General features: G+C 33.2%; 1 protein-coding gene across 35 annotated transcripts in view; it reads left to right on the top strand.

Moving 5' to 3' along the window:
- Positions 1 to 18,448, top strand: part of para (sodium voltage-gated channel paralytic) — an 873,489-nt gene that overhangs the window by 669,344 nt on the left and 185,697 nt on the right. For all 35 annotated transcript variants that reach the window (XM_069841227.1, XM_069841234.1, XM_069841226.1 and 32 more), the window contains one exon: positions 1,487 to 1,765. In XM_069841227.1, coding sequence (XP_069697328.1) covers positions 1,487 to 1,765 — 279 coding nt within the window. The remainder of the gene's footprint in view (positions 1 to 1,486; positions 1,766 to 18,448) is intronic.

Genomic DNA, 18,448 nt, shown 5'->3' with positions numbered 1-18,448 from the left:
GTCGACCAGAAATCAAGTGTCTATATAAATTCATCAATTTTATCCCTGGCTGTTATTACGTTAACATTTTGGCCTTGAAAACTACTATTCAAAGTGTTTAAGTGTTCGAAAAATATATCAGCAAGAAAAGCCAGTCTCAAAAAATAAAAAAGAATTGGAAAATAGGTTTGCATAGTCCCACTCTTGCAGCTACCAGTACATTAGAAATTTGGGTGATATTCTCTGGTTTTGAGAGAAATTATCATTGTTTTCGATTTAAAAGGGATTTGTATTTGTAATGGGTTGTAGCGACGAGTCACAAACAATTGTAGGGGAGTAGTGAGTACAGTGAGACACAAAATATTAAGACATATGTATGCAAGTGATAATTCAAGTATTTTTAAAATCAAGTGCAATAGAAATGGACATTAAACATAGAGTATAATAATACATAAACAAAAATGTTAATAGATAAAGGACATAATATACAATACGTGTTCGTCAAAAAAATGCAAATGTCTCACTGTTCCCATTCAGAAGAGTACAGTGAGACACCACAGTGTCTATTAACGGACATAGAAATGATTTACATTTATTTCAAAAGAAAGGAAAGCTTGCTGTTTCTTTATCTTGACATGTTCTGTAGGTTTATTTAGAATCATTTTGATGTCTGACTTCGAAACCATTGAAACATCTGGAACATTTGGAAAAGTGCATTTTCCATGACATTTAAAACTTTTGCGAAAAAATTTAATGAATTTTTTATGACAACAAAGCTTATAATTATAAGAATTTAATGCAATTCTTTATTATTTTTTAACATTTTCTTAAATTTTGTGAATAATTTTTTATTTATGAAACCATTAAAATGTAATGTATCCATTATTTTAAGCTACAGTTCCTAAATTGGTTACTAGTATGTTCAGTTTTAATGTTAGTTATTGGTAAATGTAATATAATTACAGTTTTTTTTTTTGCAAATCATTGGTACATGGAAACAGTGAGACGTCTCAGTGTACCCTTCAATGGCATGTCTCACTGTTCCCTTTAAGCATAGTTCATTTAAAAATGACGCCATCACTTCAAAATTAAAACAAGAAAGACGAAACTTTGCCAAACACAATCTCAAATACCATAGTATATTAGGTAACAAAACATTCACATTTATATCTCATTTGTATATCCAATATAACCTTCATTAAACACAAGCCAAAATTTTACTTCTAGAGTGAAAAATTACAAATTATTTTCATCACTCACCTTTATAATTAGAATCAAATCGAGTAAGAAAATACTGTTAGTTTACTCATGCAACATACAACTCCACTGTTACCTACACCTCAGCATCAAAATTTACCATTTAATAAAAAATGTCCCACTGTTCTCCCTGTCTTACTGTACCCACTTCTCCCCTATCTCCCAAAAGTAAGTCACGCCTTCAAAACGTTCGGGATCACTGGTCTAGACTGTAACTTGCTCGCTTAGTTGCCGAGTTCTTTCGTTGCAGGAAGCAGAAGAGGCGGCGAGGGCCAAAGAAGCAAAGCGAGCGAGACAGGCAGACAAGGAGGCAGCGCATGCGGCAGGCTTAGCGCAGGCGGCGGCGGAAGTAGTGAAGTCTCCTTCGGGAAGCTCTTGCCTTAGTTACGAACTGTTTGTGGGTCAGAAAGGCAATGCTGACAACAACAAAGAGAAGATGAGCATTCGTAGTGAAGAAGGGGACTCGATAAGTGAACACAGAAGAATAGTTGGAGCCAACGGAACTGCGGGGGTCCGCAAGGTGAGTGCGGTAAGTATCGTCAATTCACTTCATTTATTCTTCTGTTTACATAATAGTAAGAGTAATCCAAGCATCCATCAGTCATGTTGGCGAGGTCTTTGCTACCGAGACCAAAGCAAATGATTGACGGTTGTCTAAATGTATGTGGTTTTCATTAAATAATTCACTTTCATTGTTCAAAGTGTCTCAAAATAAATTTTTAATGTAATAAAATTCAAGTCTTTCATTTTCTGCTTTATGTGAAATGGGGACATATACAGTGAAATTCAATGACAGACAATTAAAATATGCATTTCGAAACGATGCAAGTGCGAGCACAGAAAAGCAGTTAGCTTTGATATATTTTTGATGGCTCGGGATTGAAGGTTCAATATCAGGAGATTGCCATCCAAAATCAACCTCCATAGTTACTTTATTTCTAACTCCTAACCCAGTTTTGAGGTACATTATTTACAGAAAAAAATTGTACTTGTTATTTATTTATATTGATCTAGGCCTACATAGTTTGTCAATTTTGGCTACATATTTTACAAAAATTATTGTAAATAAAATATATTATATACGGGCTATTCCATATGAAATCGATGAGTAAAAAACCTCGCATTTTTTTATACCCTAGTTTTTTCCCTATTTATACAAGGTGCTGAGGACAGTGCATTTTCAAAAATATACTATCGAAAGTCAAACGGTTTTCGTACTATTGAGCGACAAATTTAGCGTATTTTATAAAAACAAGCCTCTTTCAGCGCGCAGAACTCTGGAACCATTTATTGCAGAACATTGAACGAGAGCTCATTTTGAAGCTGACATTTAGTAGGTTATGTTAAAAAGTAATCCTTACTTTTTTATATGCAGAGAGACAGATAATCTGATTTTACTTACTTTTAGGCTTTTTACCAATTTGTAAAAATGTAAAAAATATTGCGAAAAAACCTTGCATTATTAAGAGAGATTCGGCATTGTTTGCTTAGTGGCTCGGCAATAAGTTTCGAGGGTATTAAATAAATTATTTTCACATGCCTAGACTTGAACAGCGCAGTACCGCACGCACTGGCCGAGAGCTGAAGATAAGCGAGCGTTGGGCGTCATTTTACTCCTGTGTTTATGAAAACTTGTGATAAAGCTAGCCCAGCTATGTGCTGCTAGATGACACATCGCGTGTTTATGTCTCCTGGCCTTGCTTGTCTCGGCTAGCTCCCGTCTCACAGTTAGCTGGTTACTTCACGCGCGTACTATTTATTTTCTTTATTTGATATTTTCAATACTTTCTTATCAACGGTGCACCAGTAAAAAATATGTGTTTATTTGTACTTTCGATGCGGAATCTAACCATATATTTTAAAAATATTTTTTCGTGGTCAAAGGCGTCTTAATGAAGAAAAATCTAAATTTCTCCATTTCCATAAAAAGTAAGAAAAACTGTTTACATGTCAGTATAAACTTTAATTTCTCAGCATCAAAATAAACCATGATTTAATCATTGGGTGAAAAGGTTTTGGAGCAACAACAGTTTAAAGTTGCTAATTTTATGAAAATACGATAAATTTAAATATTTTTAATTTAAACACTATGAAGTTCTGATGCCTCAAACTTTGCACAAAGTATTGTATCACAGTTGTCAACGGACAGAAAAAGTTTCATTGCATTTAAAAATTGCAAGGTCAATTTTTTCTATATTTTGGTCGATTTGAGATGGAATAGCCCATATGGTTTTGTCCCTTTTGTGCCTGTAAGCCATCCATCCAAGTAGGTACCGGTACTGTTGATTCAAACGTTAAGTTTATGAAAGCACTGGTATCATTTTGAAATGTGTGTGCCCATATGTGCGAGTAGTTTGAGAAATTAATCACAAATCAGAATATAAAATACTTACCCTGTAGCACTGTTCACATTTAAGTAGCCCACCACCACAGTTACTGTATTTTTAACCACTTAATCCAAGTATTTATAGAAAATGATTGCACTTATATGTATGCCTTCACACCCTTCGATGGAGAGAAAATCAGGAGTCGTTGTGTGTTTGAAAATTAAGCTCCCATAGTGTAACGATAAATGTCTGAGTAGAATAGAAATAGATCACAAGACTGGCTACTGAATTTAGCTCAAGTGAGGTAAAACGAATATTATTTTATCTTTGTTTAGTGGTGACTCATTGAGTTTAATAAGGAAGAAAATATTTGAGAAAATTTAAATTACAAAATAAAAACGTTGGAATTTTAGAATCACACATAGTGATAACATGAGCATGAGCTTACGTTTTTTATTTGACTTACCAGTACCGTTTTATTCAAGAAGCCTTTTAAATTATTTCCACTTGGAAGGGGGCTCTCTAGAGCGTCCCTGCAGCAGCAACCATTGCTTAATATGTTCTCCAACAGGTAACATGTATGAAGTTGATAATTGATGTATTTAACATAAATGCTGTCTATGGAACTCTAGATAAAATGTTTCTCTCTTAGATAAAGAGGGAAAGTGTTTCACTATAATTTATCTAGCAACGAACCACAAAATTCATTAGGCATTAGTACATGGTTGGATAATTTCTGACAGTGAATGTAAGAAATATTTGGACATCCAGGGGAATATGTTATTTTAATGACATGGCTAAAAATAAAGTTGCGTTTGGGGGGAATGGAAAGATTTAACATAAATGAAAATTTGCCGCAAAATAGCCTGATGTAGACGTATAGAATATATGGTAAATGGGGACATTCTAGAGCAGCCAAAAATACATTTTTTCTTTTCCAGAAAAGTTTAATGTTTAAAACAAGAAACTTTTTCACTGTATCTCTTGAATGAGAATTGTTAGCATCGAATGTAAATGCAATATTATAGATAAAGCATATTAGCTCTATTATGCAGTATTAACAGTGTTAAAATATCTGCTACAAGAGAGGTGGCATAATGGAGCTATTGAGACTTAAGTCCAGAGGGATGATATAATAATCCGTTCTTAGGTCTATAGTATGATAGCAGAGTGGTGACTTATAGAAAAAATTAACCAAGTCTACAAAACAAAAGAAGAAGAAAACTAAGAGAATAATGACGAAATAGGAAACGAAAAACAATAATAATAGTAAGATGATGATGATAGTGTTGGTGATGAAGATAAAGATGATGATAAAGAAGAAGATCAAGTTGAAGATGATGATGATGATGATGATGATGATGATGATGATGATGATGATGATGATGATAGATGATTGTATTATAATGATGATGAAAATTAATTATGATGAAGAAAAATATAAACATGGTGATGAACATAATGATAGATTATAATGAAGAAGAAGAAAAAGACAAAGAAAAGATGATGAAGATAAAGATGAAAAAGATCAATATTGTGAAGATAAAGAAAAAATGAGAAGATTAAGAAAATAATAAAGATATTGCAGAAGAAGAAGAAAATTTATAGATATAGATGATGATGAATGTTAAAGATGGTGGTGAAGAAGATAAAGGTAATGAAAAAGAAGAAAAAAGATGATAAGAAGAGATTATGAATATAAAGATGACAATGAGATGAAGAAGGCAACGATAATATTGATGATGAAGATTAAATTATTATTCATACATCTTGATTACACAGCTTTTAACACTGTATCACTTCGGAATATGTATGATAAGACTTTCTTGTGTTAAATGCTAATGTACCTCGTTTACATGTTTCGACCTATTTATGGGTCATCTTCAGAACTGGTCATTGCTGGTCTTGATGCCCCTTGTTTTGTTTTCTGTGAGGATGTGTTCGTGTGGTGTAAGGAGGAGTCAAAGAGTGTGTGTGTTCTGAAATTGAGTTGTGTGTTGAGAATTTCAGAAACTAAACACACTAGAACAATATTAAATATACAGACACACAAAAACACACCCCAATGAAATTCTCAACACACAACTCAATTTCAGAACACACATACTCTTTGACTTCTCCTTACACCACATGAACACACCCTCACAGGAAACAAAACAACAGACATCAAGACCAGCAACGACCAGTTCTGAAGATGACCTATAAATAGGTCGAAGCATGTAAACGAGGTACGTTTGCATTTAACACAAGAAAGTCTTATCATACATATTCCTAAATTATTATTATTATTATTATTATTATTATTATTATTATTATTATTATTATTATTATTATTATTTATATTATTATTATTATTATTATTATTATTATTATTATTATTATTATTATTATGACATGATAATTATGAGTAAGATTGAAGGTGGAGAAGAAGAATGGAAATGAGGAGATGAAGACAGAGAAGGGAGAAAGAAGCATAGGCTGGTGTAAGAAGTGGACTGTATATGCTTGGTTTTGTGTGTCTAATTACACTTCTGTATTTCTTCGGCTTAATTTGTAGGCACCAAATACAGCATTGTTAAAAAAAATACTGTAAGTGTTACCTGTAAAAATCACATTTCCTAAGTTTCTTAGAAACACTTCTTACATTCACTGTATCGATAGCTACGTGCAGATATGTAAAATAATGTGTTTTCTTATAAATTTGATCAGTGTTCACGTTTTTTTTGTTGTTATTTTGCCTTTCAAAATAATATATACAGGCCTATTATGTATTATATTAAATTGTAATATTTCCAGGAACAATCACGATTCTGGAGACAGCCATTTGTTGTACAAAATCATCGACTTTCCTGAAAGCTAAAAAAATAATGAAGTAAAATAAAATTTATCCTACATTGTGCATTGAAATAAAATGGCCATACGTTTTTAAGATTCATGATATGATTATAATACACTGACAAAATATAATGCAGCTGCAATTGATAGAAGTTTTGGTTTCCTTTCAACTACTAAGGGAGGCGTTCTCATTTGGCACAATGTAATGTTAACTGTTCATTTCAGTATTGATTTAGAGCTAAGACAATATTTCAAATAATTCGTAGTTAACACGTAAATATCAATTACTATATAGGTGAAATATATTTCAGCATTAGAAAACAACTAATATTATAGTAATCGTATTTGTCACTTCTGAATTACACATTTTAAATATACTGGTAAACAAAACTCTTATAAAAATATATACCGGTAGTATTTTCGATTGTGAAATGAAAACTTTTTTTTATATCTTCTCTCTATGAGATTTTGTATGTGAATTATGTTGGTAAAGTACTATATTTTGTGTTCCTGCTTATGAGTGTTTATTATTTTGTTCCAGTTCAAGTTGTAATGTTAATTTGTATTTTATATTGCATATAGGCTTTGGCTTCTGATTGTAGTATGTTATTTCTCATTGAATCCATTTGAATCAATGTGGCTTTGTGAAACAAAATGCTGCCTGGAACTTTGTCTCAACTACGTAAGAAAAGTATTAAATAATGAAATAATTTTCACTGTCATGTCATTCTGAAACTCTTGTTAGTAGAGAAAATTAAATTTTTGGAATTGTTGATGATAAATTCTAATTTAATTAAGAAAGGCTTCTACATAAACAGGAAAGTGCCCTGTACATATAAACTTCTTTCGAATATGTATTAAAATTGTTCAATTAAAGTCTTAGAAGATGTTATATTGTTTTTATAGTCTATGAAGAAATTAAGTGAAGGTACAGATAGAGAAATTATGTACATGCACATTTCATATCTTTTTCATGTTAGTGATAACAAGTTCCACTATATTTTCCTTCAACAGTACATAGTTTCCTCATTTTAGGAACTCACTGTAAGAAAGTGTGGTCCAATGAAAACTAACAGTTCAAAGTGTTTATCTCCGAAGCTCAGCTTTGCCTTTCCAACATGCGCATTGCTGTTCTTGTTTAGAAATTTCAATATATATGGTTCTTTATACATTTTTCATATTTTCCATCTAAAATGTGAGATAGTGAAATCCAAAATTTTCAGCTCTTCGAGTGTATAATAAACTTTTCGTTAAGTAAAATCTGTTAAAAACATAAAATTGTTTAGTCACACGTTAAAAAGTGTTAACATTTTTTAAAAAAGGTTATATACCTTGGACAGACGTGATGTTGCGTCTTCATCAGTGTCTCCTGAACTATAATCGTACCATCGAATCTGTGCCCCTTCAGCGCTGTCGTCGTTCTCGGAAAAGTTAACGCCTCTACTCACTCCATTCCACCAGCTTTCCTCCCACAACGTCAAACTGCAGGCCACGAACCTTGCCGGATAGGGGTGTTGCCAAACTTCCGCCAAAAGGTGTTATGTCTCTTGAATATTGCTTATTAATAATATGAGGTTAATTATTAATTATTCATAATTTAATTTAAGTAGGTCTAATGAGGCTGATTGACTTCTACTATTAATTGGAGATAATTATATGATTACAGTGGCTATTTGTTGGTTAAATGGAATTTACTTGAAGGGAATCTATTTCGTTTCTAAAAAGAAATGTTTTCGTCATAAATAGTTTTTCTTCACCTTATTATATTATTTTGTTAGGTTTGGAACGTGATCTTGAAGGCCTAATAAAATTATAAAATTGTAGGAATTAATGAACACATAGTCATGTACCCTCTTTCTTTCTTATCCGGGCTAAGGACCGACTATGGCGAAGTTAATACATACTACGATCTTATTTACATAACATAACATGCTGATAATGTGCAGGAGTTCTAATTTATTCTTATGAAAATAATTTACATATTTACAAAAGACCAAGACTTGTATTATACATGGAATTACAGAGGGCATATCCCGGACATATCTGAATCTGAGTCACTACTATTGCTGCTTCTGCTGTCTTCACCCAAGTTGAAACAAATCTAGCTACTTACTCTTCTATTAATCCGTAACGTTTCTTTCCCACCTTGGAAATTTATTGCTTTCCTCGCAACCTTCAATAATTTCTTCAAAGTCGGAACTTCTTTCTGCATGGTATAAAATTCTTGTATCTTTCTTCTTAAAATACATCGGTTCATATCATCTACAAGAAATTAAAGATTCCCTTGGTCTGTTCCCCCCTGGTGATTCTAGCTTTTCATCTCCTGCACAGACTCCCTCTCGCCTGATTTTCTTTTTTAGGCGCTGTGACCCGCCTTTATAAATTACATAAAAATGTTGTATTATATCAGTATTAGTTAAGTAAGAAATTTTAATACGTAATCAATTGAAATAAAATAAGCCTCATCTGTGATCGCAGTTGTTATTTTCGTTGCCTGATTTAGAGGAAACAGATATTGACCTGTTTGTTTCTATTCATCGAAAAATGCTATTACTTGCTTAGTAATATTTTTTTTTCGCTAGTCCGTGCTACAGTATTGATGTTGAGTTGACAACACTGGACTGCAAGTGCAAATAAACTGAAGAAGGTTCAAAATTGTGAGTAGTGGGGGAGAGAAAGAGAGAGAGATAGAAAAGAGAGAGATAGGAATGCAGGGAGGGAAATGAATTACCGAGGCTGAGAAGGAATTGGGGTTCAGTTCGCATATCTTACGGGGGCACAGATCCGTTGGTCCCACTATACTGGTGATGTTGAATTCTGCGATGTGCTTTCGTCAGTTGTAGGGGTGGGGGTGTGTTGCTTTAGGGTGGGGGCTGGTTGTTTGTGTGTTATGACGTGTCATGACATCGAATAATGTGTGGGTATTGAACTGTAATTGTGTATTAAGTATATGTTGTGGGTGTATTATTGTATGTTTATATACTTCGTATTGTTCTAAGATGTTTAACTGTGAACTTTTTGGTGTGATGTGTAAAATTTCCATATCTGTTTCTATATTATTGTAGTCATGATTATTGTTGATAATGTGTTCTGCGTAATTTGATGTGATGTAGGGTTTGGTTATAGCTTTAATATGTTCATTATATCTGGTATGAAAGGATCTTCCTGTCTGTCCTATGTAAAAATGTGGGCAACTATTGCATTTTAGTTTGTAAACTCCAGTAAACTCCAAACCCTACATCACATCAAATTACGCAGAACACATTATCAACAATAATCATGACTACAATAATATAGAAACAGATATGGAAATTCTACACATCACACCAAAAAGTTCATAGTTAAACAACTTAGAACAATACGAAATATATAAACATACAATAACATACCCACAACATATACTTAATACACAATTACAGTTCAATACCCACACATTATTCGATGTCATGATACGTCATAACACACAAACAACCAGCCCCCACCATAAAGCAACACACCCCCACCCCTACAATTCACGAAAGCACATCGCAGAATTCAAGATCACCAGTAGTTCAGGAGACACTGATGAAGACGCAACATCACGTCGAAATGGGCCGTCTGTCCAAGGTACCGGTATATAACCTTTTTTAAAAAATTTTAACACTTTTTAAGGTGTGACTAAACAATTTTATGTTTTAACAGACAAAGGGTTAACGTGAACTAGAATCAATGAAAATCTGTTAATCCAACGTTTCTCTCATTTATTGAAGAGGACTCGATCTTGCATCCTGAAATGAACTATAGATTAAATAAAGTTCCTTCTTATGAAATTTCATTCTTCATCTCGAAATAATAACTTCCTCGTTTCAAAGATGAATTGCTACACTTAAAGGGACTTGTACATGAACGCATGGAAAAATTATAAATCTGCTCATATTTAAATTACAGATAAACAAGATTTGCAGCCATCATTTGATGTAATTTTCTTTTTAGCATTTTAATGGATCATTTAGGAATATTTTAAGGGATTGCAAGAGAAAAGAGCCAATACATTTCATATATATTATTACAGAAGTATTTTTTAATAAAATTTCATAATTGTGTAGTTAATGGAATTTATAGGAAATGACAGTTAAAATATGGAAGTTCATATGGACAGACACAAAAATAGAAGGTACCAATAACTACCAATAAGTACTGTGATCGAATTTGAACATATGGTATGTATATGTATTAATTTCTAATGCTGAATATATATCTGTATCTACACCACAAATAATGGCCTTTGCATAAAATGTTGTGATATAATTACAGTTGAACATCAACCAAATTTGTCGTGTTAGACATTTATGAATCATGAATATAGGATATTATGTCTTATGCTTAAATGGAGTACTCACTGTGGCATTTTACTGCCATGCCATTGTAGGTTTCAATATTCAGAGGCCAGTGAAATAGGAACTCCATAGACTATATGACCATCATGGTATTATTGAATTTGGAATTCAAAAGTCGAGTTAGGTACGTTATTTTGTTATAGAAGAAACTACTAGTAACAGAAATGCAGAGAATGAAGATAGTTGTAAATCAATTGTTTTATGTTTCGGAACATTGAACGAATGATTAATACAACAAAGGACAGTTTCCAAAATCATCAAGTCGAAACTTCCCATTGAAACGTCATACCGGTATACACAAATATGTTATGGAAAGAAAAGATTAAATGGGCTATTCCATATGAAATCGATCAGTAAAAAACCTCGCATTTTTTTATACTCCAATTTTTTCCCTATTTGTACAAGGTGCTGAGGAGAGTGCATTTTCAAAAATATAGTATAAGTCAAACGGTTTTCGTATTGTTGAGCAACAAATTTAGCGTATTTTATAAAAACAAGCCTCTTTCAGCGCTCAGAACTCTGGAACCATTTACTGCAGAACATTGAACGAGAGCTCATTTTGAAGCTGGCATTTGGTAGGTTATATTAAGAAGTAATCCTTATTTTTATTGTACACAGAGAGACAGATAATCTGATTTTACTTACTTTTAGGCTTTTTGCCAATTTGTAAAAATGTAAAAAAAATATTGAGAAAAAACCTTGCATTATTAAGGGGGATTCGGCATTGTTTGCTTAGTGGTATGGCAATAAGTTTCGAGAGTATTAAATAGATTTTCACACGCCTGGACTTGAACGGCGCAGTATCGCATGTGCTGGCTGAGAGCTGAAGATAAGCGTGCTTTGGGCGTCATTTTACTCCTGTGTTTATGAAAACCTGTGATAAAGCTAGCACAACCATGACTGCTAGACGACACATCACGTGTTTGTCTCCTAGCCTTGCTTACCTCGGCTAGCTCCCGCCTCGCAGTCAGCGGTTAGTTCATGCGCGTACTGTTTATTTTCTTTATTTGATATTTTCATTACTTTCTTATCAACGTGCCATCAGTAAAAAATATGTGTTTATTTGTACTTTCAATGCGGAATCTAACTATACCGCTATATTTTTAAAATATTTTTCCTAGGCAAAGGTATCTTAATGAGGAAAAATCTAAATTTCTCCTTTTATATGTCAATATAAACTTTAATTTCTCAGTATCAAAATAAACCATGATTTTGATCATTGGCTGAGAGGGTTTCGGAGCTACAACAGTTTAAAGTTGTTAATTTTATGAAAATACGATAAATTTAAATATTTTTAATTTAAATACTATAAAGTTCTGATGCCTCGAACTTTGCACAAAGCACAGTTGTCAATGGACAAAAAAAGTTTCATTGTATTTAAAAATTGCAATGTCAATTTTCTCTATATTTCGGTCGATTTGAGATGGAATAGCTCAAATGCAGAATTTGAATTACAATACGAACCAGAAGATACAAAAACAGCTCCCAAAAATAACTTAGCTTCTGTATGTATGCCAGACTCTTGGAACACACGTTTTACACAGCTGTCAGTGACCATTCGCCTTTTTATGTGCAAATCCATTAAACCGAATATAATCATAGTGTCTTAATACTCATCATCAGGGAACGGATTTATATGGACTAAAAATATATGAAATATGTAAATATATATGTAGTTATTTTTACCAAAATATGGAATTAAATATGGATTTTTACCAAAATATGGAATTAAATATGGACTTAAAATTATAAAAAAATGACTATGTACGTTAAATATTGGTACATTTTAATCAAACTAAACAAAAAATATAATGGACGTACCTTATCTTCCAATGTAGTTTCAACAAAACACAATTTTTATTGTCTGTTACCATAACAATAGGTTACAAACATTTCTTTCAAGTGCTGAAAAGTGAATCTTCTTCTATTGTCTCTGAGGATAGATTTATACTGACTAAAAGAGCGTTCGACGTCACAAGAAGTAACTGGTACATAATTCAATTTCACAATGTCTGCTGGGGATAAGTCCAAGTTAATCTTCACTGTTGATTCACCACTCATCACAGCAACAACCTTTTGTAGTTCTTCATATCCAGGGTTTTTTGAAAGTACAGTGTCCACCTTAGCTCTTACTGCATCTGCAACTTTACCTCTACCACGATTCAGTTGTTCCACAGTACTATTTATAATTTCAAAACTTTCAGATAGTGAAAGGTGCCTATTTTGGAGACTTTTGAGCGTTTTTATGATGCATGAAAATGTATGCTGAATGTGAGCTAAGTCATTCTTCACACTTATGTCACAGGTAACTGTTTTCGCAGTATCAATTGAGACTGCATCTTCAGAGTCCAATGCAAGGAGAACATTGTTAATAGAGTCTATATGTTCGGCATAATATTCAACTGCTTCTAGCCATGTACCCCATCTAGTTAAAATTGGCTTTGGTGGCAATGGAATTTCAGGGTACATTTCTTTCAACACGTTAACTCTACTGGGAGCTTTGAGAAATACTTTTTTCACTGATGAAATCAACAAATCTACTTTAGGGAAATTGTCTCTGACCACTTCTGCCACACGATGAAATGCATGCGCCACACAAGTAAAATGAGTCAATTTAGGATATACAACAGATAATGCTTGTCCAGCTTTGACCATATAAGGGGCAGCATCGCTAATAAAGAATAACACATTATCGTACATAATACCCTTTGGCCACAGGATACCCATAGCTTCGTTGAACAGTTTAACTATAGTTTTGTTATTGCACTTTTCTAGAACATCACAATGTAAAAGAATTCGTTCAGAATATTGTTCACTTAACAAACCGATAACTACATTACCAACAAGTCTACCTTCTTTGTCGGGAGTCTCATCAATGGAAACCCAAATTGAACTATCTTTAATTTCATCTCTTATCTTCTGTATTGTCTCATCGTAGATGGATGGAGCATACGTCTTCCTAAGTGTTGACTCATCCGGGATTGTATGTTGAGTATATTTTTCAAGGAATTCCCTGAAGACCTTATTCTTTAGTTTGTAGAGAGGAATATCAGCAGAGATGAGAGAACGGCACAGGTCGATGTTAAACTCAGATCTTACATTCGATGTTGTTGGTTGTGTTAAAAACAATTGTCTCTGCTTGGAATTTAGTTGTTTGTTGGCCTGATGTTTACTAGTTGTAATGTGTTGTTGCACCAGGAACTTTTGTGTAGATGATACTGCACACTGACACAAATTACAAAATAATATTTTATTGTCAGTTGATAAACCATCTTCTTTAAATTCTGAAATGTAACTTGTTAGTTTTGATTTTAAATTGACTGAATGACGTACTTTTGGCATATTTACCGTCTTTATAGTATGATTTACAAAACTGAACCTATGTGTACTCTGACTGGCATTTAACTGTTGAGCTGCACAACTGAAGTCTGTTAAAAATTTTAAATTAAATTAATACAGTTTTGTAACTTACTTTCCCATTGTTGATAGGACTGCTAATTTTCAAATAACTCTGATGTTAAAGGGATTACTGAACATGTGTTTAAATCTCTATTGTTGAAATGTATTTTTAAAAGTTAATGGAATTTTGTTTTGTTTTATTGTTAAACCTAATATAATATGGACTGTTTTATATGAAATATGGAAAATATATGGAAATTAACGAAAATATGTACTAAACTCTAAAATATGGAAAAATATGGAAAATAAAAGTAGGATTTTTCAACCCTACACATTGTGAAACATAAAGATAATGCAAAATATAAATTATATTAGCTTTATAAGTAAATATGTATTTACATATAAATCCTTTCCCTGCTCATCATTATTTGCAGAGAAGGTGGGAAGTTTCACATAGTTGTTCAATGATAGTATAAGAGACAGTTCATAATAGCTATGTAGGCCTAGATATGGATCTAGTTAAATTATGACAATTTTCTCTGCTATAGGCCTAGTGTAAGGTGTAACATATCTAACTTGCCCTTGTTTGTAGCTGTAGTAGCTTTTTTCATGCATAGTTTCTGCCAAGGACAAATAGTCCAGGCTGAAACGTACTACGTAAAACTGAATAAATATGGTAGCCAAAGAGAATTAAGTGGAAAAAAAAATTATAATATAATGTTAACGAAATAGAGAGAAAGCAAAATCACACACTGGGAGACTGGGAGTTACTTACAGTCTATTTTAAATCATTACCTGCAGCTATTCGCGTTAGGACATTTTGACCAATAATATGCACACAACATTGATATATTTTGCGGCCAGTCCAAAGTCCAATGTAGCAGAAAGGAAAATTTTGTGTGCTGTTCATTGATTTCAATGCGCGCTTTTGTCTTATTTACAGGAGCTCTCTGATTTATTTTTATGTGCACTTTTGAATTATGAAAAGGGTAAGACATGCGCTTATGATGATCACTGATTCCAAATTTATTGTTGTTGTTGTATAGTCAACTGTCCGAAGACAGGTCTGAACCTCACAAGTTATACCAACAAGGCACCACTTATGAGGCAACTAGGCCAGGAAATAAGAACGTAGGGTGGCCAGTTCCTTTCCCCCTCCAGACTTCAGATGCATACAAACAAATTGTTCTTCCTCTGACACACATCGTCAAGTGACATGTACTGCCTGATAATAGATATACATATCAGTCAGAACCTTAATCGGGGATACCAAGTTTATTAAACTTTAATAATTGTCAGATTAAAATTTAAGCAGTTCTTGTGTAAAAATGATGTTACAATAATGTAATCCTTGTAAAAATTGTATGATTATAAGGATTTTTATTTTATTGGTAGAAAAATTACAGCCTTCAATGTCAAGTTATTGGTGTGCCAAAAAGTAAAGACTATATATAATTCTAGGTGAGTTATGAATGATTTTCTGAACTGAGGGTTTTCTTTTGGTCCTAGTGTTGTATGAAACCCCATAAAATCAAAGCGCAATTATAACTACAAATAACTTATGTTTTATGTTTTAGTCAGTATTTGAAAATTCACGAAGTGTGCTTGAAGACAAATTATGAGTACCGTAACTTTATTCTATTCATTTGCTGAGACGAAGAGATTCTTTCATTCATTCATTCTTCTCTGCTCAAGGGCAGATCTTTTACTGCAAACCCAGCATTCTCCAATCCTTCCTATTTTGCGTCTGTCTATTAGTTTCCGCATACAATCCATATATCTTAATATTGTCTATTATCTGATATCTTCTTCTGCCCCGAACTTTTCTCTTGTTCACTGTTCCTTCCAGTGCATTGTTTGTAGGCAGTTCCTTTTCAGCCAGTGACCCAGCCAATTTTTTTTTCTTCCTGATCAATTTGAGCATTATTCTTTTTTCATCAACTTTTCCAGAGCAGCTTCATTTCTTATTTTGTCTGTCCGTTTCACATGCTCCATTCTTCTCCATACCCACATTTCAAGCGATTCCAGTTGTTTCCATTCACTTACATGTTTCTGTTCCATACATTGCCACACTTCACACAAAGCACTTCACTAGTCTCTTCCTTGATTCTTTTTCCAGACGTCTGCAGAAGATGTTCCTTTTCTATTAAAAGCTTTCTTTGCCATTGCTATCCTGCTTTTAACTTCCTGGCAGCAGCTCAAGTTACTACTTATAGCACATCCCAAGTATTTGAAGCTGTCCACTTGTTCTATTGCCTCATTTCGAATTCGCAAGTTTACCTTCTTCAGTTTTCTTCCGATGACCATGGTCTTCGTCTTGTTTGCATATATCTTCATCCCATACTGTTCATAGCTGTCATTTGGCTCCAGTAGCATATCCCTTTGTATAATCTCCTTTTCTGCTAACAAAGCCATATCATTGGCATATCTTATTCACTTTATTCTTCTTCCTCCTACTATTACCCTGCCCATGTTTCGAAAACAGTTCTTTACAAAATCCTCCAAGTAGATCTTGAACAGGGTATGTGAGAATGGGCATCTTTGTCATACTCCTCTCTCCTCTGACATTTTTTCTCCTATCCTGAATTTGACCATAAAGATTATTGAATAGCCTCCTCTCTTTCCAATCCACACCAATTTTCTTCAGGATCCCAATAAGTTTATTCTAATCCACTCTGTCAAAAGTATTTTCCAGGTCCACAAATACTGCATACACTTATTTTTCTCTAGGTATCTTTTGCTGATTGTTCACAGTAGTCCAATTGCATATCTCGTATTTTTTCCCTTCCTGATGACTTCCAACTCTCCTTCCATCTTAGAATATAAACGTCGATTCAGTATTCGCAGAAGAATCTTCACTGAGCGCGATACCAGGCTGATAGTCCTAAGCTCATTAAATTTCTTGACATTATTTTAGAGAAATGGAACATTTTTTTCTGATACCGGTACATAGTATTTTTTTTTTTAATTTGTAAATAATAGGCCTATACAATATCCTATATTCATGACTGTCTTAACTCGAAGATAAATATTACATAACATAATGATTTCAAACTGTGTAACTGATTTCATCTTACTTATAGAGTAATAGAGTACATGTTTAACATAGACCTACCTCAAAATTGCAGGTTACAAATAACGTGTTTGATTTATCATACATGGAACCAGAGTTGTATATCATATCGTACTTTTTTTCAGTTCCATCCACCCAGATTCTACTCAGACTGTGATTTTGTTTCTAGTAACATCTATGGAGCATGTTGTTTCTCTGTGTTGTAACGGCAGATCATGTACTGTTTATACATGTGTTATATATAAGTAGCTAGTGATTCCATCATATTCTTAAATTATATGTACATATAAATATATATGGCTTCTTCTTTTCTATACTGTCTGCAGTTTGGCAGCTGACGTGTGTAGAATGGTGCATATGCTAGTGTGACCAGACATCAGCATGGGTGTAACAATTCTTCCATTACATCTTCAAAATCCATTATCTTCCTAGGTTGGTCTCAAACAATTTTGAGCAGTCAGTTTCTGCTACGTTGAATCAATTCAGAAGATCTACTTGTAGCGTATGATAGATACCGGTACTTGAAAGTTTACATGTTCTTATCTTCGTACGAAGTTTTTAGATGTAAGGGGCAAAAATATTGGTATTTTAGTGCAATATTTAGCATCATTTCCGAAATTTGCTGCAAAATACAATAGTCTTTCTCTGTAATGACTGACACCAGATTTGTAGCACGTGCAGGGCAGCTAAACAACTTCTTTTATCTTTAGATAAGGATCAGGTTTAAATAATTTAATGTTATTGTCTACATTATAAAGTATTTCCTGTCTAAAATGAATTGTGTGAGCATTAAAGCTTAGACCAAGAACCTGGTATTCTGTTCACATTAATTCTACAATTGATCATGCTCAATGTTATAACAGGCATTCTTGAGATGTTCACCGCAAAACTCTGTGAAAGGCTTGTAACATAAATATTTTGCTTCTAATAGTAGTAAAAATATCCATCTTGAATCTTGCGTACACTACTTTTAACACTTATATATAAATGATTGGTTGATTGGCAAACTTACTCGTGTTAAATTAGTTGCGACAAGTTCTACATTGGACAGACAGGCAGATCATTCCAAACACGCTAGCAAAGAACACATTAAAGCAATAATCAGAAGACACAATACATCCACATACGCCGAACACATAACTAATGCTAACCATACATACAATAACATAAATAAAGACATGGAAATCCTACACATACAACCC

The sequence above is a fragment of the Periplaneta americana genome, chromosome 12 (genome assembly GCF_040183065.1).
Source record: "Periplaneta americana isolate PAMFEO1 chromosome 12, P.americana_PAMFEO1_priV1, whole genome shotgun sequence".
NCBI classification, from domain to species: Eukaryota; Metazoa; Arthropoda; class Insecta; order Blattodea; family Blattidae; genus Periplaneta; species Periplaneta americana.
This window is presented reverse-complemented; position numbering and strand designations above follow the sequence as displayed.